Genomic DNA, 26,891 nt, shown 5'->3' on the forward strand with positions numbered 1-26,891 from the left:
CTATGACTATTTTTTTTCAATATATATGAATCCGGGATCTTTTTCTTTCTCTTGACGAGTTTATCATTTTTTTATTCTGAGCAGTTATTCGTTTATGACAATCCTTATTCCCTTCTATTAATACAAACATGCACTTATGCATTAGAAGAACAGCAGATGAGACTCGTGCAAAAGGAGATATCCTGTTTGCAGTGATCTTATGTATCATGGATTGTGTGTGTGTGTGTGTGTGTGTGTGTGTGTGTGTGTGTGTGTGTGTGTGTGTGTGTGTGTGTGTGTGTGTGTGTGTGTGTGTGTGTGTGTGTGTGTGTGTGTGTGTGTTTGCTTCTTAGATACCTGTCTCAGTATTTTCTTATGGTCCTAAAGTTTAGTAGTAACTTAAATATTACACAATCTCGAACTTACGGCTCCTTCCTTTCGGCACTTGACTAGGAATATGCACATAGGAGCGTTCTTACATAGTAATGAAAGACAATCGTAGTCCAGAAGGAAATTAGAATTGCAAATTTGAATGATTCGCTACGATATATTTATTGTAAAATCGAACGCGTCACCTAGCTCATACGGTGAGTTCCAAACAATATGTATGTAAAACAAGATATTGTAAGCACTTTCCGCGGAGAAGAGACAGCCCACTATACATTCGCATGTTATCTGTAATTGGGCTTTATATACAGTTATGCTTCCTTTGAAGGGGATATCTATAAGGGCATTTTATGTCTTTCTGACATTATTATTATTTATACTCATTTGTTACCAATTGCAGTATACATATATATAGAAAGAGAAACATAGATATAGATATGTATAATAAAAAAAGAATGCATAACGAAATAAGTACTAAGAAAAAATGTCATCTTATCTAAATCGCATGAAATTTTAAAATCCTCCATATTTTTTCTGTACCTAAATCATTTTTAGGAAATTTAAATAGTAATAATAAAATTGAAATCAAAATCATTAATTATGTAACATATTTATCATAAGAATTTAAACGATTACGTTCTAAATAAAACTTGCATTTGAATTCTTTTATTTACTTAAATTACTTTTATTACTTAAATATGTATAAGGATATGTAGAATGTGATAAATAAATTCTTCAAGAGCTCTCTGTTTCAATTCATTGATGTGTCTTTTTCACCATGAGTAATTATTGCTTATTTTAGTATTACTTACTTATCCCTTATCCATTCCCAGCCTTTAGGCTTTTAGCTTCCTTTTTCATGTGCGTGTTTTCTTTAATAAAAAGCAAAAAATTTAGAAATTAGAAGTTTCACTATAATTAATATTCACTTTCTAAAAATTGTCGGCAGTTTGATGCATCCGTATCAGAAACAAGCTTTTATTCACTGCTATTTTTTGGACAGGGTGATCTTGACAATGACACTCACGAGAGGAATTTCACGTTCTAAGAGCAATAACCAGGTTAATCCCTCTTAGGTACCTCTTAATTTCTGTTCTGAGATTTCCGCAATTGTGCTCGAGATCACGTAACGTTTGTGATGACAACGCCAAACTCGCCAATGAAATTGATAAAGGTTTGAATGTAGCGAGCCGCCGAAGGCTCGTGTCTTCTTTTGACGAAACGTGTGGCCGGCGTGTTCTTGATATAAGGAGATACGACATGGATAGTGATGGGACACTTGTCTGTCATTCGGTCATCGGTGAACACTTTTTTTCAGGACAGATTGTGGAAGCTGAAGAGTTAAGGTGTTTAATTAAAATTACTGAGAACTGCTCGAACAAACTTAGAGAATCTTTTACCCACACTTTGTATAAATTTACTAGATTTTCATTATTTTAATTTTGATTTTATTGGAGTGGGAATGGTGGAACAGAATCTTCAAGCGTATACATCCAACCACACATTGGAACATCGAAAGACGGAAATAAAAATTATAGGTAAGAATACCATCAATTTTTAAAAATGCTCATGTGGCAAACATTTGTATCGTTAAAATTAATTACATTTTATTAAAATATATCTAAACTTACTGATTCCTTAGCATGAATTCTTGATACAGTTTCAAGGCTTTGAAACAGTAGTGTGAGGCAGCAAATCTTGTATTTTTCTAGAACATAGAGCATTTTCTTCAATGATGATGCTAAATTTGAATAGAGATTAAATTGCTTTGAAACATATCATTATATTGCCAAATAATTCTATTTTATTATATTTTTTGTTGCCTTTGTTACAATCTCAAAATGTACATAAGATAACATTTTCTGAAATTTCAAATTGTGAAAGTTAAAAATAGAAATATGAAAGGAAAAAAATCGTGTGAGTTTTAAAAATTAAGCTGCTATTCTCCATGTGTTACAATTAAATTACAACTTTAAAATACATTAAAAAAAACTTTAAAATATAAATAATCGAAGCAATATACAAAAGATAATAGTATAGAATTACTTCAATCTGGCGAATAGAATCACTGGGAAAGATATTTATTGCAATCCTTGTTCTGATTGTCTAATCTTTTATTTTTATTTATTCCTGCTGTATTAATTATTCTTAAGAATACATATTTACATTAAAAAATTTTGCTTTTAAAATTTTTTTAACAGTTTTATCAAAAATTCAAAAGCATTTTTGATTTTTGGAATTATTTTGTTTTTACATTATGTATTTAATATGCCATAAAATGCTATGCATTAATGCAGTTATATTAATAATGCTATGAATTTTATCATATTAAGAAATAAAGCCCATCACATTTCAAGTGAAATATTCATGGGCTTCTGTTTCAATATGAAGTAGCACGTTGAAGGAAAAAAGAATAGAAACCTTTTAAAATTTCTCACGATTTTTTTTCCTTCTGCGGTTGAGTTAATTTTTTTTTATATTAAAAGATTTATACTTAATCATTTCTTGCATTTTTAAAATTTTTGATTACATATGAAGAATTCATATTTTAACTTAATGTAATTTTATAATATCCGAAATTATTATTCTCAGAGCCTCAGCTTTATTGGCATTGTTTTATGGCATGTAATGTAATGTAATTGTCTTGCAGTTATCGAGATTATGTCTTGCAGAATTATTTATAGATTTTCATTAAATGAAAAAAAATTCATTAGAATGAAATAAGTTTCTACAAATATGCGTGAAAAACTTTCGCTACGCGACATTTGAAATGTTGATTTACGCAAAAAATATATAACCTCATGAAATGATTCTGCTTCTATCGGTTAAAAAAATTATAGCTAATACAAATTAAGATATTTTGGTTCTCATCAATAGAGATTTTGTAATTCCATTCAAACTAAAGAATAGAATTACATTTTCGAATGTCTTTTCTATAAATGAGATTTAAGGTTCACATATATAAAAGTATTTTTTAATTATTTTCGCCAGCTCTATAATTAAACTATTGTATTAAAATTTTTCTTGAATTGTCATTTTCAATTTTAGATTTTCCCATAAAAATTCTTTAAACATGTGAATGAATTACACAGTTATCTAAGAAAAATAAAAGGACATATATACAAAACCTTTTTTTAAGTTTTTAAAACTATATATTTATATTTTATTAAAAAATGAAATTCGATATTTTCTTTTTCCTGCGGAAAAATTGAATATAATCTAAAAATACACCAATATTTTTTTCGTATTTTATGTTATAAAAGTAATGTGATTTATTTGTAATTTGACTATGCTACATTATAAATCTTTAAATTATTATAATTAAGGTGCAAATGGTTATACCGCCATAATCTCCCAATTTCAATTAAAAATTAGATATAATTATGAAATCAAAGTGCTCCTTTTCTTTTTTTTTAATTATTTATTGTTTTGGGGAATTCAGTTATCTTGTTTAAAACCTTCACGAATGAAATTAAAATACTCAGAACTGATACTAGTCTATGTCATTTTTCAAACAAATTTTTTTTAAAGAAATATATATAATAAACTAATAAATAATACACTAAAGAAATATATAAAACATGCTCTTCAGTTTGAAAATAATTTTAAAACAGTAACTTATACGATTACAAACAGCGTAACTCCATTTCTTACTGGATTATCTTTTATTCTAATTCCCTTCAAACAAAACAAAACCTTTCTGTGTTATTTGAGCGTCTGAGCCTATTAATCATTCATTTGACTTTGTTTTTTGATAAAATTCTGTGGCATTGATGAAAGACGGTAAATTAAATGAGCAAAACATGGTATTCTTGAGATGCATGTCTGATTTCAAAAATTTGTCATGCAATGAGAAAAAAAAAATTAAATCACACAAAGAAAAAATAATTTTCAATTTTCTTACCGACTGACAGCTGGCATACTGCCAGTTTTAACAGTTCGCTTATCTCCCGTTAAGTCTTTTTTTTTTTCTTTTTTCCTTAGCTTTTTGCCCGAACGCGAAACTCTAAATTCAAGTAAATTCACGAGGCAAGAAACGTATTATTATAGGAGGTGAAGCCTTGTTCTATTGAATTGCAACAGAAAGGAAGGTGAAGCATCAAACACGAGATAATCGGCACCAATCAGTTGCTTTTATTTTAGATAAATACAAATGATGCATAGTTATTAATTTTGTCATAAAAAACATCTAAAAGGATATTTCAGAGATAAATACTATAATTGCTTTTGAACGAATAAATAATAAGAGGCTTTGCTTTATTTGCAATTCGACTCTACTTTGCATTAAAGGCCACAATAGAAAAAAGATGTGATCAATCTAAAACTATTGCTATTTGACAAACTTTAAAATGTTATTAAAGATTCTTGTTTTGTTTTTTCAGCTAAAAGTTTTTATAAAAATAAATTATTTATAAACTGCTGTTGGGCATGTTGTAACAAAATTTAGATTACATAGGATCATCTCAAGCTAAATATTTCTTAATATATTGATGATGTTTTTATGTTTTTGTAACCGCATATAAAGTAAATAAGGATTTTGCCATATTTTTAAAAATTTACATGAAATGTGTATTTATAAGAGATCAAATTGAAGGAGTTGAAATTGTTTTCTCTTTTATTTTTTCCCTTCAACTTTATTTCGGAAAATTGCTCATGTTTGCTTTATGGATCATCCTAAAAATGAAGTAAGACAATGGAACTGAATAATTTTATATTCACAATTACATTTCATATTTTTTACATTGTAAAATCAAATAAGAATGAGCATCTGAAAAAGATTTCAGAAACCTGCAATCGCCAGTTTATACAAAAACAAAATCTAGCATATAGTTATTTACATAAAGTTACCGAAAGTTAAAATAAAATGCATACACAATTAATACACTAATCATATTTATTCACAAACTTCCAAGCAGAATTCAATCATCCTATTAACAAAATCTTTTCCTATTTGCAAACTCGATTTCACAAAGATTATTTAAATTTTAACAGTTTCACTCGTTTATAAATTTATTAAAATGCCCCTTATTTAGATGTCCCTACATAGCAATCTAAAGTAACTTGAAAAATCCATCAATTCAAACTAGCTACTTTATTAGATACAAAATTAAAACTTCTATTAGAAGACGATAAATTTATGTCGAAAAACAGAACTTGAAATTCCACAATTTTCTTATTTAAGAAAAATAAAAGCAATAACAATTTCCACTCTCATCAAATCAAAGCTAAAAAGATAATAACTATATTGAATTCAAAATATATTTGGTCCTTTTTCTAATTAAAACTTTTCTTATATAAATATAAAATAGCTTTACACTAATTAAAGCTTTTGTATTTACTAAAGTGGTGCTTAATTTTATTTCAACTTTTTTTCAGCGAGGAAAGAATTTGTACTAATCAATGGGTCAATCAATATTTCAGTCATATTTTCACTAAAACTGAGAACTATCATTTTCAAAATTAACTTTCTAGGCATTTTTTCGTCATAAATATATTCTAAACATAAAAAAATACAAAAAAGTGATTGAAGTATTTCTCAGTATTGATTTCAATGAGAAGAAGTAACCATGTTGAAAAAAAAAGAGAAAGAAGCTTTAAGATCTCTTGGAATTCGAGCATCTTTTCAATACAAACTGATTTGTAAAATCCTGTTTAGTGAATAAGAACAAGAAGAGAAATTTGAATTTAAATATTCTTTTGTCAACGTTCTCTTCATCGGGCAAACGATTTCGAGTGAAGCGCGAACTACCAAAAAAAAAAGAAAAAAAGAAAGAAAGAAAGAAAGAAAAAGAAAAAGCAGAACGGAGAAGAAAAAGAAATCGTCTGCTCTTATATAACAGCCCTCAGAGACAGAGAGAAAGCTTTTTGCATCGTTGATGCGCTTATTTTTCCGCGCTTTGCTGATCAGCTGGGTTTATGATTTTTTAAAGAAATTCGGTTTCACTTGCGGTGCGGTTACTCTTGTCTGGAATGCGACGGCCCATTGTAGTTCGACTGCGGACATCCTTAAGTTCTTTTACTTGCTGTAGACGATGATCACTTATATTATAATGTCAACGGCTCTGGAAAAAGAATTTCTCTTTCATTCAACTATTACTTACATATTTATTGCCATCGAATTTATACAAAGATTTTTTTTTCCATTTTGCTTATTTTAAAATTCGCAGAATAAGGTTCGTTGCTTTTAACCGTTATTGTGTTTCAGTAGACATATTGCTTTAATAGATAACTAATAAAAAGACAGCATTAATTTATTGCTGTTCATTCCTGTTTATACAAATAATATTTCAATGAGCCTGTAGTTCTTATTGATTGTAATTGTGTGGAAAATTAAACAACAATTTTATCTTTTTTATTAGTAATAAATTATAAGTTATAGTTTTTATTAGTAATAGTTTATAAATTATTTTATTTTCTTTAAATGTATTAAAACATATTTAATAATATAATTTTCCTATCACATTAAATTTATTTTATGTTAAGCATATAAGTTTGGCTAAATTTGCCAGTTAAAACCGCTTGTGTTTTAGAAAATGGTTTTTCTAATTATTGAGTAATATTTTATTATTTTCTGTGAGGCGTATTTTTAGGAGCATTTAATAAGTCTGTGTATATATACATACACATACTTATACTTCAATTGTACAAGGCATATATACTTTAACTGTATTATTTCTAAAATATAGTTCACTAGTAAGAATTATAAAATTTCGCAAACTTGTTCTTATGCCTTGTTTTATTTTTAAGTAAATTTCGAGAGATATATTATGCTCTAGCTTCGTCACTATGTTCAAATCAATGTTGAATTCTGCTTGATTCTTAGCATATATATTCAAGTTACGTCGTTAAGTTAAGTCGTTCTGTTAATGCTTCATAAATGATGTGCAGAGAACGTTTGGATTTAAATTTTTAAAGAATCAATACTTTGAAAATCAGAATCTAAAAATATAATTTAATCAAGATTATTTTTTGCAAGTTATTCCTTTATTAAATATAGTTTAATGGATTTCATTCTTAAATATAGTTTAAAGTGGTTTATATTAACTGAAGTGTAAAGATCATGTTCCATATTAAAAAAGTATAACTAAAAGTAGAGAAAAATCTATGCAAATTTATAACATTTACATAAAGTAATTTTGCACATATGTATATACTTTCCTTTCCTTTGCATTAAGAACTAATATCTAATGCTTCCAGTTATCGCAAACACAAACTCGAACAGACTTAAATAAATATTTTAGATTTAAAAAATTATAGAAACAGATTTAACTGTCCTTTATATCATAGAAAGGAAAGGAAATCTGTGCTTAATAATATATGAATTTTCATAAAAATCATTTTGAAACTCAGTAATAAAGATACATACAAATTATTTTTTTTTCGTGTGACTATTTAAGCCAAATTTTTGCGCAGTAGCTTCTAAGGGTAAAGACCTTCAATTTTAATTATCTGTCAGTACTGCAATGGCAACTGGTAAGATCTCAGATTCGAGTCTAGAGAGTTCTAGGTTTGAAATCAAGCTTAACTTTTAATATCTTTTTATTTTAATAATGCTCTTGATGAGTTAGATTGTGAAAATTTGCAATAGTAATGAGTTGGTTTGTTTACTTGTGAACTATAAACTTATCATACGAACAGAACTAAATTTTCTATTCAAATTTAAATAGACGAGTCACATTCATTTTAATGAGAACCAAAAATATATTCATTCGTGATGAGCTCATTTTAGAGAATTGGGTAATATTTAGTATTTAACGGAAATATTAGTTACAATATAAATGTTAAATTCTGACATGCTTTATTCCGAGCTCTAAATTAAGTGTTACTCAAATTTTTTACTAATGTTTTTTGATTTGCTTTGATAGAATTAAGCGCGTAGCACATATTTAATAAAAAGATATTATTACCATTACTTCGCACTTTATTACTTATTACCATTGCTTGGAGCGCAATTGGTTTTTAAATTCCAGAAAACAGTTATAAGGAAGTAAACATGTAACGTACTTAGAACATATACTTTTCCCAAATATTTCACTCTGGTTTGAATTTCTTGCACAATTTCTATTTCACGCGGCATTGCCATCAGTACCCAGAGTGAATCCGGATGACGATCATAAGATGAGGACGGGGGAAGGGGGATTCTACTGTTCATTGTTTCAATTCGGTGATTTGCGACAAAACCCACTTTTAAATGCTTCGTGCTGAGAGAACATTAAAACTTAAACTATATTCATTAAGCCCTATTATTTCCTTCTACCACCCAAAAGGGGGCGGGTACTTCAAATCCCCCCATTTGACATATACACTCGAATTGTATCCACAAACTGTCGGCGTTTCGTAAGGGCTTCCATTGACGTAAATGTGTCCGATTCTCGATCAGGGAATTTCCAGTGTTTCAGTTCCCATTGGAATTTCCACAAGAGTTCTGTTATGTCATGAGAATTGTTTGTTTGGATCAGAGCAAAGGCATAATTGTGAAATCGGTTTGAGATCGTACGGTCAATGCAAGGTCGGCCGGCCGTGTGTGCGGCGAAGACGCTTTGCTATTTTTATCGTGACCATTGCACAATTCACACGTGACTAAGGACGTGATGTTTTGGTTAGGAATGGGCTTGGTGTGTGTTTTATTCTTTCACTTTCTCCTACCCCCTACTCCTCCTCTTAACAGCAACTTCTGAAACAATGGTTTTCCTTTTTATGAATGAGTTTGGTCAGGCATTATCTAATGCATTAAAACTGAATAAACTACATTTTAATATTTAGCTTATATAAAAGCGAGTTGTGTTCCATAAAATTACGGATATCGGAACATGCATATCTTTCAAAATATTTCAAAATGTTCGAAAGAAGAAAATATTCCGATAAACGGTCATTGAAAGAAATTGCTTGAAAAATGCTTCGCATGAAATGCTGCTATGCAGTCGAACAAACTTATCCTTTTTTTTTTTTTTTTTTTGTATAAAATAGCACATTCACAAATGTGAAATGTGGTCATTACTCAGTTATACTTTATGTGACAAGTGGACATTATTTTTGCAATCATAAACCAAATATCTTTACAAACAGAAAATGGATGCGTTGCTTGCCATATAAAATCGGACAATCTCCAGTCTTCTTCAAAACAGAACGTTTGAAATATTCAGAATTAAAATTTAATATTTTGTGAAAATGTTTAACTTTCAAATATCATTATATGGATGGTTCTTTAGTTCATAAAGAAATTGAATGGATAATATTTAAACATTTAGGAAATTACTTTATTAAGAATATACAATATCATCAGAAACATTATTCATATTAAAAAAAAATAAGAATATTAAAAAATCATTTTGTTTGATTATGCATAACAGTAATAATTTATATTTATACTTTACAATGTTAACAACAGTCTTTCATTTATTGAAATGATAACGAGGAAAAAGAGGAAAATAATTAATATTAGATATTAAAAAGATAAGGTTCTTACGCGAAAGATATTTAGTTATGGAAAAGTGAAAATCTTATTTTTAAAAAAAGGAAAAAAATCTTTTTTTTAAAGATTTTTATAAAAAAATTTATAAAATTTTTAAAATTTTTTTATAAAATTTTAAAAAAAAGATTTTTATAAAATTAAAAAAAAAACTATTTTTATAAAGATGAAAATTTACTTTAAAATTTAAAGGTTCTTGTAAATGCCATTGTCATAACTATCACTAATACTGATTTCAAGATTTTTCTCTGTTTATCAAAGCGAAATTACTAAAAATCATTTGTTATATTTTATATTCTTTATTCACTTCATCTACTATTTTCTGTTTTATATAAAAAAAGAGCATTTCGGTCAATAAAAATAGAATGCAGGAATCAAATGCATTACAATTCCATACCTGTTGAAAATTGACTGTTGCCATATTGGCTAAAGATGCAATTGGCATTATTTTCAACACAGAACTGTTGCTCTCTGAAATGCTTATATATTAGATCCATCAGACTACGAAACATGCAAACGTACTTTAAAAATGTTACAATTAGCGTTGTTTAAACTTAAGAAAAAAGAAACCTAATCTGATTAAAGGTTCACTTACTGGACCATTGTTTTCAATATAATATTAAATTACAACTGTTATTCTTTTAAAAATAAACCTATGTTTGCAAATCTCTATATGCATTTAAAATGAAACTCCATGCGTTCTAAATTTTCCCGAAACATTGGACTTTGGCTATTCTCTTTAACGCAATTGTTAAACGCAGGAAGTATGTAAGCTGTGAACTGTCTCTCTTGCATTATAAAAAAAAGTCTTTTGTTGTATGGAACATCTGTCTTCGATGTGAATTCAACGGTTTAGATGTCTGGACAGTAAATATCTAAGAATTTTGAAATTTTATTGCAAGAAATTCTGCAATTTTATTCAAACACTCTGCTTGCTGAACCGAAACTAGATGGGTTCCTAAAGAATAAAGTGAAAAATGTCTTTCCATATAAAAGTTCTTTTATTAAGTGAAATAGTAAGAAATTTTGAAAGCTAATTATTGTTAAAAAAGTGGTAGCATGTTAATTGTTGATTTTTTTTAAATATTGGTTTCATTAGTTATTAATAGATAATAATTTAATAAAGTGAAAAAGAAATGTCACGATTACTTAAATATCTTAAACGAATTTTGATTTATAATTAGCGAAAAAAATTAACAAAAGAAAAGTATCTTAAAATGATAAATTTTATAGTTTTTCTTGAAATCAAAGTCTTGGCTTATATTAGATAATTATTACTAAAAAGTTGGAAAAAATGCAAAAATTGTAATAAAATATACCCTAAATAAAATTCACCAAAAATATTAAAAGATTCAAGATAGTAGCGAACTATTTTCAATAGATTTTTTTAAACTACATAAGATAAATAGTAATAACTAAGTAGAGAAATTGCAATTAAAACGGAAATGTAATAAATGCTAGAAGTAAAAAACATGAGAGAACTGTTTTAACGCTCATTATTGAAAATATGGGTTATAAATATTCTAAAAATTCCTATTTATACTATAAATTTTTGGATATCTTTCCAGCTTTAAATATTTTATGATTTTTTTAATTTATTGCTATGTTTAAACTGCTTCTTTCTAATCAGAGTCAATTCATGTATATTTGATAATATCAAATATATCGAGCCAATTTAATTTTGGAGAGTAATTTATGTCTTGAAAAAGGGCTTGACTCTTCATAGATTAGTGTAAAACAACTTGCAATTAAATATAGCATACTCACTAATTAACCTTTGCCATGTAACTGTGATATCATGCAAAATAGTTATACATAAAGTTGCTTTAGAAATTTCATTTTTCTTCCTTGTACCCCACTGTTTCAATAATTTATTTATTATATGAGAGAAAGATCTTTTGACTTCAATCGCTGCTGTTTTGTGAATCAAATGTATACAGGTGCAACTTTTTCAAAAAAATTTGTGACAGGTTGAATTGTTCTTTTTTTCTGGTAATTAACTACGATTTTTTTAGTATACGAGTATGCACAGATCTGTAAAAACGTTTCAAAAATACCTAATTCACAAGTATAATTAATTGATCTAGATAAAACTTTAAAAAATTATTTTAATTTTATTTGTGAATTCAGAAAATGAATTATAATAGAAAAAAGTCAGTTGTGTTAACAAAACTTCCAGTTTATTATAATATCTTTCATTTTACAAAAAAGTCAGGTTCCTTTCTTTTTTATTCTGTATAAAAATCTGCTCATTTTATTTTATTTAATTATCTGATCTATGTATCTAAAGCAATATTATTTTATCTTTCAAGGTTCCTGCTGTATAATATTTTCTTACGTGCCATTTTTCATTGCCATATTAATGCTTCTCAATCCTGCATCTGCCAATCCCTTGCCATCCGACAACACTGTCCGAGTAAAGGAGACGTCCTTTGCGGAAAAGTTGCAAAACCCGTGCGCGTTAGCCGATGCCTCCCGGTTGCAGAGGGAATCACTTTCACCGGAAGAACGGCTAAACACCAAGGGGATGTTAATCAAAGAACTCAAAGCTAGAGTCATGCTACTCAACGAAAGCGCCACTACTATACTAAGAACGGTGAGTGATTTCTTTAACTATTTTTAAAGGAACATTTCTGATCATATTTTTCCCGATTTGAAAGAAATAAGATGTGTGTGGGCGTGGCTCACGATATTGAAAACCAGATGACTTTTCTTAAAAATATTAAATTCAATATTTTAAAAATGCTGATTTTTTTACTTCAATTTTATACATAATTTAATTTTGAATGAATATTATGATTCTGGCATCTTCTCGAGATTAATCGAATACAAAATAATAAAAAAATTTATACATACATACACACACGTGTGTATGTGTGTGTGTGTGTGTGAACTTTGGTTCCATTTTCTCAGCACCTAATTAATAGGCAAATGTCAAAATGCTAGCCTTTATTTTTATATTGAGAAAAAAACATAGTGAATGTTTCTTGAGAATGTTTATGTCTTAATTAAAATGAAGCCACCAGATATTTTCAAAACAAAGTATATAATTTATTACTGATTATAAATAAATTTTCTGTATTATTAACAGAGTTCTCCATATCCTTTTAAAATTTTAAAAATTAATTTAGAAATGTTGCAACCCACTTTAAATTATTTTAATTATCAAGTCAAATGCTTTCTAAATCTTAAAAAAAATCCTTTAACGTTGAATATATTTAATACTTTACTCATTCCGAATATATTAAATCACAACTCAAATTAGAATCTATAATTTTCATGAAATTAGAAATTTTCATTTCAAAGCAAAGGAATTGTTAAACTTGGAAAGAGTAGCAGAGAAAATCTTTTAGCTAAAATTCCATATGGATCTATTTCAGTCTTAATACACGTATCCTATTTTAAACTACATTAAGGTAAATTTCAGCAGTAAACATTGAATCTTAGTTTATACTTAATTGTTTACCACATATTTACACACCTTTCATAAAGTGTGTTACAAAATTGAAACTTTATTAATTCTAACGTTTGACCTCATTTCATCATCTCCGTTAAAGGGCTATGACATTCAAACGCGTCCAACTTATTCATACGTCTTTCACTAACTTGTGCAATATGAACTGTAAAAACCTACTTATACTGAAAAAAATGTGTGATTTTTCCCCCACTCAAGGAAATTCTGACTCGAGAGTTTCATCAGAATTCGAAATTTCTAAGATAAGAAATGTCAACAAATTTTTTTACATTTTCATAGTTTATTCAAAACAAATGCTCCTTCTCTCTTAGTATTGATTTACAACAATGCAATACATTTTGTCTCGTGACTTATTCATAAAATAAAGTTTAAAATTCAAACTTATTCGATTTCCTCTGGCAAAATAACTAAATAAATATATACCCTTTTTACATGGAGAATATTTTATTTTTTACGAATGAAAGAATGTAAACTACAAAGTTGAAATATTAACTAAAGCTATGTTCAAAAATGCTTTTCTTTTGACATATCCTTTTATAATATAGCAGTATCCAGAATAATTAGACCAATTTATATGATGTCATAGTTGCACGACTAATATAATATATATTAGATGACTAATATACGATAATATAATATATATACACAACTAATATACGATATATTAGATGATGCCTACTTTCTGCTTACAACGTGTGAATGGATTCAAAAATTACTTTAACCTGCGAATTAAGAGTTTATCATCATATCATCAATTAGTTCCATTACTAAAACATTTTACTTTTAGAGTCGTTTCAACCATATAATAGCGTGAAAAGAAATTAATAAATAGCTTCGAATGAAACATGAATACATCTGAAATACTGAGAATCACAACACAAAATTTGCTTATTTTAACTTGTTAATACCACATTTAAATAATAGAACAGATTTCAATAAATTTATTTTAAAATATATTGAAAATACCATAATTAAGATAATTGTAAAATATTGAAGAAAAAAATTTTAAAGAAAAGTTGTTGAGAAATTGGTAAAAAGATATTTTTAAAGGCATTTTATGCTAAATATTAAAAAGATTTTTAAGGAACAGTAAAATTGCAAATGAAAGATATGGAGGTAATGGATTTCTTCCCATTGTCTTGAAAATAAATCAAATAAAAAAATTCCAAAATGGCGGTACTTAGATTTAAACATTATAGCTAATAGATAGCCTGCATTCCGGTTCAAAACTGGTTAAGAATTTGAGAAAGCATATTGATTTCTTAGATACAGCAGAAAATAATTAATGTAAAGATTCTAGGGCCACAGAAATTAAACGTCATTTTTCTATTCATATAATACTGGGCGTTGATGGATTAATGAAAGCATTTATTAATTATAGATTAAATTACAAGCAATAGGTCGGTAACACTCAAATAGAATACAGATGATTTTATTAAAAAACTGGAAACCTAACTTTCTGAAATATTTCAGTATTTGGAATAAAATTTAATATTAAAAACTGCCATTTTTATTTTAGTACTGTGTTGAAATCTTTGTAATTAGATAAACACAGTACTTGTGTTGTTTCTTTTTTATCTCAACTTCCAGAAAAAAGGTAAGGAAATGAAAATAAAAAATTTCGCTACTCAGCAATTCCTCATCACAAAACATTAATCCAATTATGGCCTCGAAAACCGAATTTCGGAGAACAAAAATTCTCCCAAACGTCTCATTTTAAAATTTTTGTTTGTGACTGATAGATTTTATTCCATTTTTTTCCGTTCGTGATGTACGTTATTAGTTTGTTTTCATTCTCCATTTATGTAACAAATTTGAAGGTAGAATTCAATAGAAGGATTACATGGTTATTATAACGAGGGAGGGGGATTTTCCAACCCGGAAACGTAACTTTTTTTGATCAATTAAGAATGTTAGGTTCAAATGCATTTTTTTCCCCTGACGTATTTAAAGCAGTCTAATCTGATTCAAATGCTGCTCATTAACCGGGACCGACACTTCGTTTATATAACCGCAAACGTGACAGCAATACTAAAATAAACGACTTCAAACCTAGAGGAAAAATAAATAAATGAGAGCGTCCTTTTCTTTTTTTTATTTAATGAATCTACAGGCATAGTAACACTTTAATCAGACAGTGGAGTTCTCTTTTCCCTTTGAAACTGTCCCATATTATGCCAAGTAAAACATAATTTCGATAAGATATTCAATAAAATTTCAAAATTTCAGCAAATTCTTTTAAGAGATTTGTACTTGAATCTAATTAAAATTTACCGCCTTTTAATTTAAATTATAATCAATTGTAATACATATGGAATAAAAATCAATGTTTTCACCTATTTGAAGGACATTTATGCAAGAGTTAATCTTTGATCGTTTGATTGATCATCTATTTTTTGAATTAAAAATCATTTAAAGCTCATGCTTACACGTGAAAATTCATTACATTTTAAATTATTCTCACGCATATATATGAAAAACTTAGACACATTTGAACTGATGAATATATATTAAAATGTTATTCGCATTTGAAAAATTATTATTCTCCTTAAATTATTCAGTTACAATCTATTAAAACTGCATTTTGGAAAGAAACCTAAATATTTATTCCTTATTGATTTTCTAATAGGATTAAATTATAAGATAAATAAAATGCATCTTTGCTTCTTTCATTTTTATCTAATATTCCTCGTTTAAGCATATTAGAAAATAAAATTTAGAAAAGAAAAAGAAATTTCAAAAACTACATTTCTTAAGTAATCAAAATATATGTTTTTTAATATAAAGCACTTTCTGAAATTCTTTTCTCGGAATGAAATTCCAAAGGTGAGTGTGATTAGATTTGGTGGGTTTACCTAATTAGTGCTTTAGTTTAGAATGCGTAAATCTAAATAAACAATTGATAAAAACAGCTCAACACGTTTCCTTAAATTATTTGGCATTTTTTAGAAAAATTAAGTATAACTAAATGCACTCTACTGAATATAAAAAGTTAATCTTTTTGAGTTATACTCTATAAAACCGACAAAACTACATAAATTTTTAAGATCATATCATAGATACCTAAAGCTAAATTATTACCTTAATTTTAATTTTCATTGAATTTAAAACGAAATCCATTTTGAAATTCGATACTTTAAATTTGATTTTTTCAAAGCATCTTCGTAGTGGAAGTGATATATTTTTGTTTATTTATTATATTTTGTTTGTTCATTTTTAATATTTCACTTTCATGAAAAAATATATAGCACTAGTATGATGTACTAATTTTCAAAATATTAATTGCAGAAACAAAAAAAATGCATATACGTATGTGTGAAGCAATTAATTTAACCTGTATTAAATAAGAACAATTTAAAACAAAAATCCCTTTGTGGCCCGAGTGAATAGGCCACTGGCCTAATAACCAGAAATATGTCAATAAACACTCAATTGTATTAAAATTAGTCTTGCAGATTGTTTTAAATTCTTTTCAGGACTGTTCTGGTATGAACTAGAGGTAGAGGCTCCAATAAAATAAAACTTATAATAATATGTTTTACAAAAAATAATCAGTCTCTCAAAAAGTGGATTTCTTTTCAAGATACAAATGCTTAAAATTCACTTATGCTATTTTATCTATAAAAAATCAAAATACCTTTAATAAAGTTATTTTCATCAATATCGCTTATTTGGCAATAAGCGATATTGGATAGCTCATTTCTGAAGCCATTTGTGATGTTTCAAAGGTTTAATCAATATATTTAAAATTATTCAGTGGATTACTGACACCGAATGACATCTGTTGCGTAGTAGACCGCATAGAATTTAGAAAAAATAAAGTGTTTTCGGCCCGTGCTATCACATATTCTATATCTTTTAATTTCAATTATATATTCAATCACATCTTTTTAATTCTAGAAATTTGAAATAACTGAAAAATATTCTTAGTTTTAAATAAAATTATCCGACTGTACTAATACTTTTAAAGTTACACAATCTAAACGTTTCCTTGAAATGAATGTTTTAAATATATTCTAATAAATTATAATAGTAAAAGCTTGGAACATATGAACTGAAGTTTACATTCTTAAAACATTCTTATTAATTATTAATTTAAGAATTACACTCACATGAGAACATTTTTAAAACATATACTTTTTAAGAATACGTATAATTAACATTCACTTTCTTAACATTGATTTTTGTTAAAAAAGAAAATTTAAAAAAAAAAATTTAAATATTGCATTGATTAGAATGTTGTTCAAAAATGGATCATGAAAAAATAATCATTGAAAGGAAAAGAATTTTACTTACTTTCTAAAAATATTAATATGGCCATCGTATTACTTGAAAAGTTCGATGAAGAAAAAAAGTTTAAGTATACACATGTTTATAAAAATAAAAGTACAATATGTATTTATTTTAAGCTATGAAAAAGTTTGTATGGTACAGAATAAATCAAGAATTCCTCGAATTAAAATATTTTAATTAAAATGTCAACTGATTGCCACTCATTTTAATAAAATATCTTTTCTTAAAACAAATTTATTGGCAAACGATTATAATTGCCTAACTTTCATATGTCATTAATTATCAATTAAAACGACAAATATTTTTATAATTTTTTGAGCACCTAATATGCCACAAAATTACAAGTTTTAGATATTAATTCTGCTTTGCTAATCTGGAAGAAAGAAATAAGGAAGGCTAATAAAATTAAAATGTATTGTATCAAAATGTGAAACTGATAAAAGCAAGTTGGCAGACATTTAACAAAATATCTTTCTTTTTTGAAAAAAACATAACTGCAGACGATAATTCTTTTGTAAATGATACTTCTCGAGATTAATGCAGTTTTATGACAAATAATTTAAAATATAAATTTATTTAAAATTACATCTTATATTAAGAATAATGCATGAAATGAAAAGATTAAGTTTTAAAGTTTCAATTGCCGTATTTTTATTAATTTAAAAATTATTCCAATGTTCGTATATTTTTATTTGCTATCTAATAATGATAACGAATATGTAAAAAAAAAGTTTTCTATTATTTTTCCCCAATTTAAATCAATTTTAAATAAAATAAAAGGTCCCCTAGAATTTTAAATTCGTTTTTAAGGTTATCTAATTATCATGATGTAATTATATAATTTTTATGTAAAATAACAAATATTTCATTTGAATTTATTTTTAGCATTGAATGTTAATTCATCACGAGTTCTATCCAAAAAAAATTTAGATAGTAAAAACCAGAGCACTGCACATAAGAAAAACTTTTTATCAGTTTTGAATAATTTTCTGATATTATCATGTGGAAAAAATAAATCAAATAGCAAGCCGGTAATAGATAAGATGTTGACTTTTAAAGGTTTTCCAACAGCTATTTTCTGAACGTTAGACAATGACAAAGTGTGAAGATTACTTGCACAGGAAGTACAGAAGACACGTGATTGTCTGGTAATGACGTCACGCTGATCGAAGACAATAGGCTTTTAGTGCTACAAGTTGCCCTGAAATTTCTTATTTTATACCGGAACAAAATATTTGAAAGCAAGAGACTGTGTTTACGTTAATCAGAAAATCAGAAATCTCGGCTGTTTCAGAAAATCGAACATGATCTGACTTTAACATGTATGATGGCCTAAGAATATCACTTTTATATCATGTGTATTCAATATTCCTTTAATTTGTACCAAAAAAAGCCGAATATTTTCAATTAAGTCATTAAATGTCAGTCAAAATAAAACTATATACAAGATTGTTTTTGTTTTTTTTTCAAAAATGGTGTGCCACATTTTTTGATGTTTAATTTCTTAATTTCCATTTTATGTCAATTGGCTTAAAATTCAACCATCGCAGAAAAAAGTGTCATCATTTTAAGATTCAAAATATAAACTCTCCATGGTGGAATATAAAACCCTTTCTATTTTTCTCTAATTTCCATTACTTCTTAAATTGATTATGTTTAACATAATTTCCCATGAAAGAAAAAAAGCAAAATATATTAATTTAAAATAGTGATAAATCCATGTAAAACACTAAGTAGCCAAAAATACATCGATTATTTTTCCTGGGTTTGAGAGGAATTGTCCAATGATATAAAATAAAGGCTATAAATAAAGGCTATAATTAAAAATTGCTTATTCTTTATGATTTTAATACACTGCATCTGAATAGAAGTACTGCAGCCCCAATTCTCAACCAAATATCAACAAAGAAAAGAAATGGTTAAGCAACGAGAATAACAAAACCAGGTATTAAAAACATAAAGCACGTCTAAAAAAATCCTTTCCTTCCTGCAGATTTATTTTATTGAATAGTAATGAAAATCTATCATAAATTCTAGCTAAGCATATCCTTCTTATTATGTAGCTTCAGGTTTGATATATATCTAAAAAATGAGTGCATGGACCACATGCCAAGGCTCATTCATTTATTTACAGTAGACTCCCGATTATCCGCGGAGCGGATTATCCACGCCTGCCGCACTAAGTTTTTTTTTTTTTTTTTTTTTGCTTCCAAGCAAAGAGAAAATGCTTCTAAAGCAAGAAGCCAACATAAAAGACTGATTTCTTCAAAAAGGTGTAGTTTTACAGTTATGCTTTTGTAATTACATAATGCATTATAGTATTAAAACAGTACATATGTATTATTTTTTCTGTGTATCCTCGACGTCTCCCGTAAGTACAAAGCACTTTTCTGTTTTCATTAACAAAATGCATTTTAGGTTAGTTTTGAGTGATATACTAAAATATTAAGCGTTAGTTAAACATTTCCTGCTGTTTATTTTACGTTTCATTGTACATAAAACGATTTTTCAAACCTGGAATGACTATTTTCTCTTTTGCTATACCCGTTTTTAGCTTTTTTAGGATTATCCGCGATTTTTGTTATCCGCGGCGGCAGCGCCACCCAATTCCGTGGATAATCGGGAGTGTACTGTAATTGATTGCATTTTTCATTTATTGCTTTGACACCTACTTACACATAGATAGACGTACAATTTTAAAATGTACTTTTGAAGATTCTGGAAATTCTTGAGCATAAAAAAAAAAAACCAAATTTTTCAGATCGAATGCAATACCTTCCTATGCCTCATGTCCAAAAAATAAAAATACAAAAACATTTGCGTGTCCATTGCAAAATATCGATCCCGAAAAATACTTAAAAATTGCTATATTTGTTGACAGCCTTGTTGAAAGAGTATGATATCATGATTACTTGTAAGCACGATAGGAGTGAAGATTCCAAAATTGAATGATAAGGAAATTCAATAAGAAAAAAATAAATGTTCCTTGAGGTTTAAGCTTGAATGATAGGATTTGTTTGTTTATTTTATATTTCGTGTTACTAATTATGTGTAAAATTACGGTTCTGTTTGGATGGAAGTCAGTGATGCAGTGAGAGTTTTCCTTCCTGTATGATTTCACTTTCAATATTAAAAAAAATGGCATTTATTTGAATTGTTAAAATTTCTTTCAGTAAGGAACATGAGTGATAAGTGAATGATAATTTTGCTTTGGTAATGACGTATAATAATTGGTAAAACCCATACAGAAAATAGTTGACACGTGGAAACGGTTTATTATAAAAACCAATTATAAAGGATTACAAAAGACTTTTTTTAAAAATAGAATCAGTGACGATGTAAGCAAAAAAAAACATAAATGCAATTCATTTCTGAAACGTATTAGAATATTTCAGAATCAGTAATTACATTGATTTTTTTTTCCATATTCAAAGCTAACAGAATAAAAATTTTGAATGATTTTAAGCATAATCTTACAGATACAGGAAATGACGTTCGAACTACTTTATTAAAGAACACATTTTTAATTTATATAGTATCTGTTGTTTCGATTAATCCCTTTCTTCATCTATAAATAAAATGTATCAAATTGTATTAAAAATAATAATAATACCATTATGCAGTTGTCAATCGAAGTGAATCATTTACTTATATCCAAAGTATCGAAATTACTATAAAATTAACAGACAGGTTAAACGACAAAACCATTGATTTTATAGAATCTGATTTGGATGCGTAAATAGCATTTTTAAACTTTGCCATTCTAAAATAGCAACTGGTTTTTTGTAAAAAAAATTATAGTATTAAATATTATTATTAATTTTATATGAAATAGCCTTCTAAACATGATGTTGTCTTCTGATATTTTTAGAATGTCCTACATGATTGCTCATCTCTAAAGCTACCTCCTGTTACTGAAGTTCCTAATATGGAAGAATTAGCAGTAAGTATTTCAATAATGCTCATTTCCGTTTATAGCATCAGATTCATTGTGATATTTGTAAAATTCTTTTTAATCTTAATAATAAAACTTGGATGTAGTTTTTCAATCTTGTATAGACATTTAGATTATGTAAAGTTAATTTTAGAATTCTTAGAAAATTATGTCGTTTCTTCATTCGAGAAACATTCACTAAAATTTATGAAATAAACACAAAAAGATAATGCTAATCTTCCCTTTTGAAAAGGTTTCTGAAAAAAAGTTACAAACCAGAATTCCCCACTAAATTTTCCTTGCTTTGCTTAAGCAATTAATTCCTTGGTAAACTTAATTAAATATTCTTAATTCTCTCTTTATATCGGACAATTCGAATTTTTCTAAAATTTTAATAGCTTAAAATGGTCATAGATAAACGCCAGTCAAAGAAACAAGCCCTATTTTTTGTATATAAGCGATGGTTAATTTCAGATGTTTCCAAATCATCTTTTTAAATAGTTTTTCTTTGTCTTCAATGTTCACCTTTCTCCAAATATTTAAAAAAAATGTAATAGTTAAAAATATTTTTAAGTAATCAAAAGATTTTAAAAAAAAACAAATTTACCTTTATTTGCGTTTATTTTATCAAGCAATCAATAGACACTAATGGGTTAATTTAATGTGTTAATGTAAAGGACACACAGAATATATTTTAACATTAGTTTTAAATTTTCAAATGGTCTTTGAGAATTTGAAATAAATTATACTTGTACAGGGAAGTGATTATTGTATGTACTTCCATATTCATTTATGGAAGATTAAAAAGTACCTATTTAAAACACATTTTATCTAATAACTTCCATATTCATTTATGGAATATGAAATGACCATTTTAAGTATTTCAAAAATATTATATTTTTGAAGTAGGACATATAAGATAGACAACATGTAAATTTCTTTTAATTAACTACTAAAATTCATAGAAATAATTTCATCCTTTTTTTCGCTACATGTTTACAGTTCAAATGGAAGGTCATAGATGTTTTGCGAAATGCAAATTTATACTTAAATTAGTATTTCAGTAATTAACTACTAACCTACATCTTCCATCAAAAAAACAATATTCTTATAATTAAACTTCCTACAAAACCTTTATACCATATTTTCTATAACTAGTCTTAATATTTCCACTTTTTTAAAATATTCTCTCTTTTCTTTTTCAGACTGGCAACGTGGAAGAAATGAATCGAATTGTTCATATTTCTATGCTCAACCTCACAGCTCATATATGCTTCACAGTGACACAACTGGAAAAGTACATTGGTGAGACCTGCAACAGTGACGGCCTACTGGCGAGTGCCAAAACCTTAGCAACGAACATGCGAGAACTCTTGTGCATTCACAGACTATACATGCTGACCCTGAAAGAAGGTAGTGATAGTGGTGATGAATCTGAGTTTTCGGAGTTATATTCGCAGGTACTCAACGAGCCTCTAATGGACCAACCATTATGTTCTAGAAGATCTGTAAGAGACTGCCAAACAATGACTAACGCAGTAATGATGCTAAACGAAATGGCAAAGTTCTACACATCAAGATCTGAAGAACCAGCATAAAAGGCTACGTTTCACACAAGTATGAATGATTTTAGCAATTTTTGTTAACTTATTAGGTGCTTCAGAAGTCTTTCCAACTCGCCATATGGGAGCTCATTCACTCATAAGGGACCATGTTTCACATTCTGCATGAGAAAAAAAATCGCCAAGTTCCTGAGAAAAGATATTTTATTACAGTTTTAAAACAGCAATTTAAAAGAGAAAAAAACACTGAAAAGTGCCAACCTGTATTTAAGGGAATGTTTGAAAAAACATTACCTCACAGTTTGTGGTGTTGTTAATTACTTATTTTGATAAAATTGAAAATAAGTGATGACTTAAAATGTTCCATCTTTTCTCTATTTCATTCTGTCCCATATTTTTCTCATGTATTTTTTTATAAATATGTAAATATACGAATGAATATGTTCCTCAGACATAAAAGAAACGCATGCAAATAGCAATATCATAAATTTCTTTCTAGCTTGCGCTCTTTAACAACTGCTTTTAGTAATTTTTAAAACATTCTCACAAATGTAGTGTTGTTCCTTCCAACCATATATTTGCTTTTTCCACATTTGCGGTGCTTACTTAATTTGCTAAGAAACTCGTCAGGAATTTATTTGTATTTTTATTATGAGAATACTTTCAATTAACCCACCTAAATCCTCTAAGAGGAAACTGCTTAAAAATATTTTATAAGTACTGAGAATGTTTGTCACTTTTGTGTAGTATTTCGTTGTTTGCAAATCTATAAGCTATATTTTTCTATTTAATCAAGATCATTCTTGTGATTAATGCTTTTATAAAGTCCACGCACATTCTCTTTTATGGAATAGTAATATATGAGGATCATTCTTGTCTTAGTAACTCTAGTAAAAAAATATGTTAAAAGTATGTGATACATAAAGAGAAATTTTTAGATGGGTATTTAATAGTGGCAACAATATAATTATATCCAACATATCTGCTTGAAACATTTATAACCCTTCGGTGCTTACTACAACCATTAGTGTTGTATATGTTACGGCCAAAGCCCGAAGTTCGGCCAGTTTGCGAATTGGCTGGCTAATTCGAGTTTAGGTCAAGATGTTTGGCCAAAGTCCGAAGTACTTGCAATTAATATTGTATATTCTACTTCGGATGGCCATTTCGTGAAGTGGCTGGGAATCCTTGGCCAAAGCCCGATGCTATAATGGTAGATTAACCATATTTGTTTTAATTAGCCCTTATATTAGCTATTTGCCTTTGCAAAAAATTTCATATTTTTTGAAGCGATATTTCGGAAGACAATGTGGTCTGAGATCTTTAACATTGGGTTTATGGAGCAGAAAAAGACAAAGGATCACCCTTAAAAGTAGTTGAAAAATTGAGTACTCAATTTGACTTTGTATTCATACACGATACGCAACGCATTTGCTCCAGATATAATTCGTCATTTTGAAGAACTCAAATCTAATCTTCTTCACGCTATCAAGTTGTTACATCATATACGCTCACTGAATAATTTCTATTATGGCTTTAACATAAGAATAGAATAACAAGAGATTATATTTTTATATATTACAAGCTTATTTTCAACTCAGAGGTGTCATTTATATTTGAACTCGTTTCTGAAACAATTGTACTTAAAAAAACAGTACACAGAAGTACTCATTTTTAAATACCTTATTTTTAACAGTGTGTTAAACAATCTACTCTTGATTTCTTTCTTCCTACTTTGGCCGATCGTCCCAATCCACTTCGCGAAATGGCCGGCCAAAGCCCGAAATCAAGAAAAGATCGGACATTGGCCTGTATGTTTACAGCAACGTTGGCTAAAACGGTAATTGGCCGGCCAATTCGAGAACTGACCGATTTCGGACTTAGACCGTAGCATATAAATCTGTTTCCAACGATTTGGAAGAAATAGAATACTTGGTGTAATACCAATTCGGTTGATGGTCATGACTCGTTAAGAAACTCTGGAACTTTTCAGTAGAAAATGCCACAAAAGGGTTCATTAACCTTTAGAATTAAGTCATAATAACTGAGCTACATGCAGGTGAGCATTATCATGAAAGATGATCGAATGGTTTTCAGAGACTGCTTTTTTTTCGCATAGCTGCAAGTACTTTAAAAAAGAGCATTAATGTTGTGAATTGACTGTTTGTCCATGGGGTATGAAATGCAGTACGATATCAATCATACACGATAACTAACATCACCTTAAAATTTCTGGAATTCTAACGCACGTATCGATAAATATTGATGCCACGCGTTCAGTTATTTTTTCAATATTGACTCGTGAGAGTCATTATATTGTCACAGTCTCATCCAAAGTAATAGTACTGTGTTAGAAAGACTCCCTTTTGCGCTCATAATGATCAAAATGCACTTTGAGCAGCATCATATCGTAGCTTTTTTGCATTTTATTTTTCTTTTCCTACCTCAAATCCTCATTATTTGCTATTCTTTAGACCACCGACTGCGTGCAACTTTTTTTTTACTCATCATAGCATCTGTATGCAGCTTTGTATAGACCAATCTATTTATTGGAAGGCATAGTAGGATCATAACTGTCATTTATTAGAATTTAAATACCCTGATTTCATTTTCTCGTACATTTAATTAGAACTTTAAATATGAAATAGTTTTTTTCGCCGTTAAATAACAAGCATTTGATCTGGCAAAATCTTTCGAATTGCCAAAATGAAATTAGGTTGCCACTATTAAATTTCTTATTCTTATAAATATCCATGAATATTGTAATGAATGAAAAATAAACTGATAAATTTGAATAGAATCTAATTTTTAGCACAATATTTAATATTCTGTGTATTAAGGCTCTGAAACGTACTAAAGTTAAACCTAAAATAACACTAATTAACCCTAAAACCCTTTTAAAAACATATAACGTATTTATTGCTGATGAAGACAGTAGTAACTTTCAAAGTGTTGTCAACTTGATTTGGTCTTGGCTGTAATAATTCATTACTTTCAGATATCGCCAAACTGAAAATGAATTAAATTATATCTCTCAATCAATAATATTATAAATTTCAGTAATAATTTATAATATTATTTCTAACAGTTTCACCTTCATAGAAATTTATATTAAGAAAATTTTCAAGATTTTAAGGGAATTAAAATTTATTCAAAACTTAAAAAACCGTCCATTTTACTACTTGTATTTATTTTTTTTAATAATTTATCTTTAAACTGTAAATTTTTTATAAATTTTGTAAATATATATTCTATTTTTGCATTTCTTAATATATGTTGGTGTGAAAATAAGTATTTTGATCGATAATGACATCATAATTTTTGAGATATCTTAATATGTATTAATTTATTAAAGTTTGCATAGTTTTTATAGAAATATTCAGAAACAGTATTAATATTTAGTACTCTAGCCATTTAACATTTAAATAGGGTTATTACCATTGGCATATTTTCTTTACTTAATTTTAGGGTTTATTGACTTCTTTTTTTTTGTGGGGGGGAGTAATTTATTGTTGATCAATTATTTTTTTTATCTCTTTTCTACATGTATGACATTTTAATACATTTCTGGCACAAATTTTTAATAAACTTATATACTAAGCTTATAAAAACTCAAGAGTTTTATGTAAATCATTTGTATGTCTTTCCTATTGATGGATTATTTATTGTATCATTTTGTAGTGACGTAGCATTGTAACGTGATTTAGAAGACAGTATTTTTTGTAACTAATGTCTGACGTGAATGTATTTACTATACTCATTATTTATGATAATAAAAATATTTTGTGTTAA

The 26,891-nt window shown here is 27.8% G+C and overlaps 1 protein-coding gene across 1 annotated transcript; it reads left to right on the top strand.

The window, feature by feature from the left end:
- The first annotated feature begins 1,581 nt into the window (after positions 1 to 1,581).
- Positions 1,582 to 26,891, top strand: LOC129985279 (uncharacterized). Its single transcript, XM_056095249.1, has 4 exons — positions 1,582 to 1,904; positions 12,148 to 12,431; positions 21,475 to 21,546; positions 22,743 to 26,891. The coding sequence occupies exons 1-4, from the start codon at positions 1,829 to 1,831 to the stop codon at positions 23,133 to 23,135; spliced, it is 825 nt and encodes a 274-aa protein (XP_055951224.1). The 5' UTR covers positions 1,582 to 1,828; the 3' UTR covers positions 23,136 to 26,891.

The sequence above is a fragment of the Argiope bruennichi genome, chromosome 9 (assembly GCF_947563725.1).
Source record: "Argiope bruennichi chromosome 9, qqArgBrue1.1, whole genome shotgun sequence".
NCBI classification, from domain to species: Eukaryota; Metazoa; Arthropoda; class Arachnida; order Araneae; family Araneidae; genus Argiope; species Argiope bruennichi.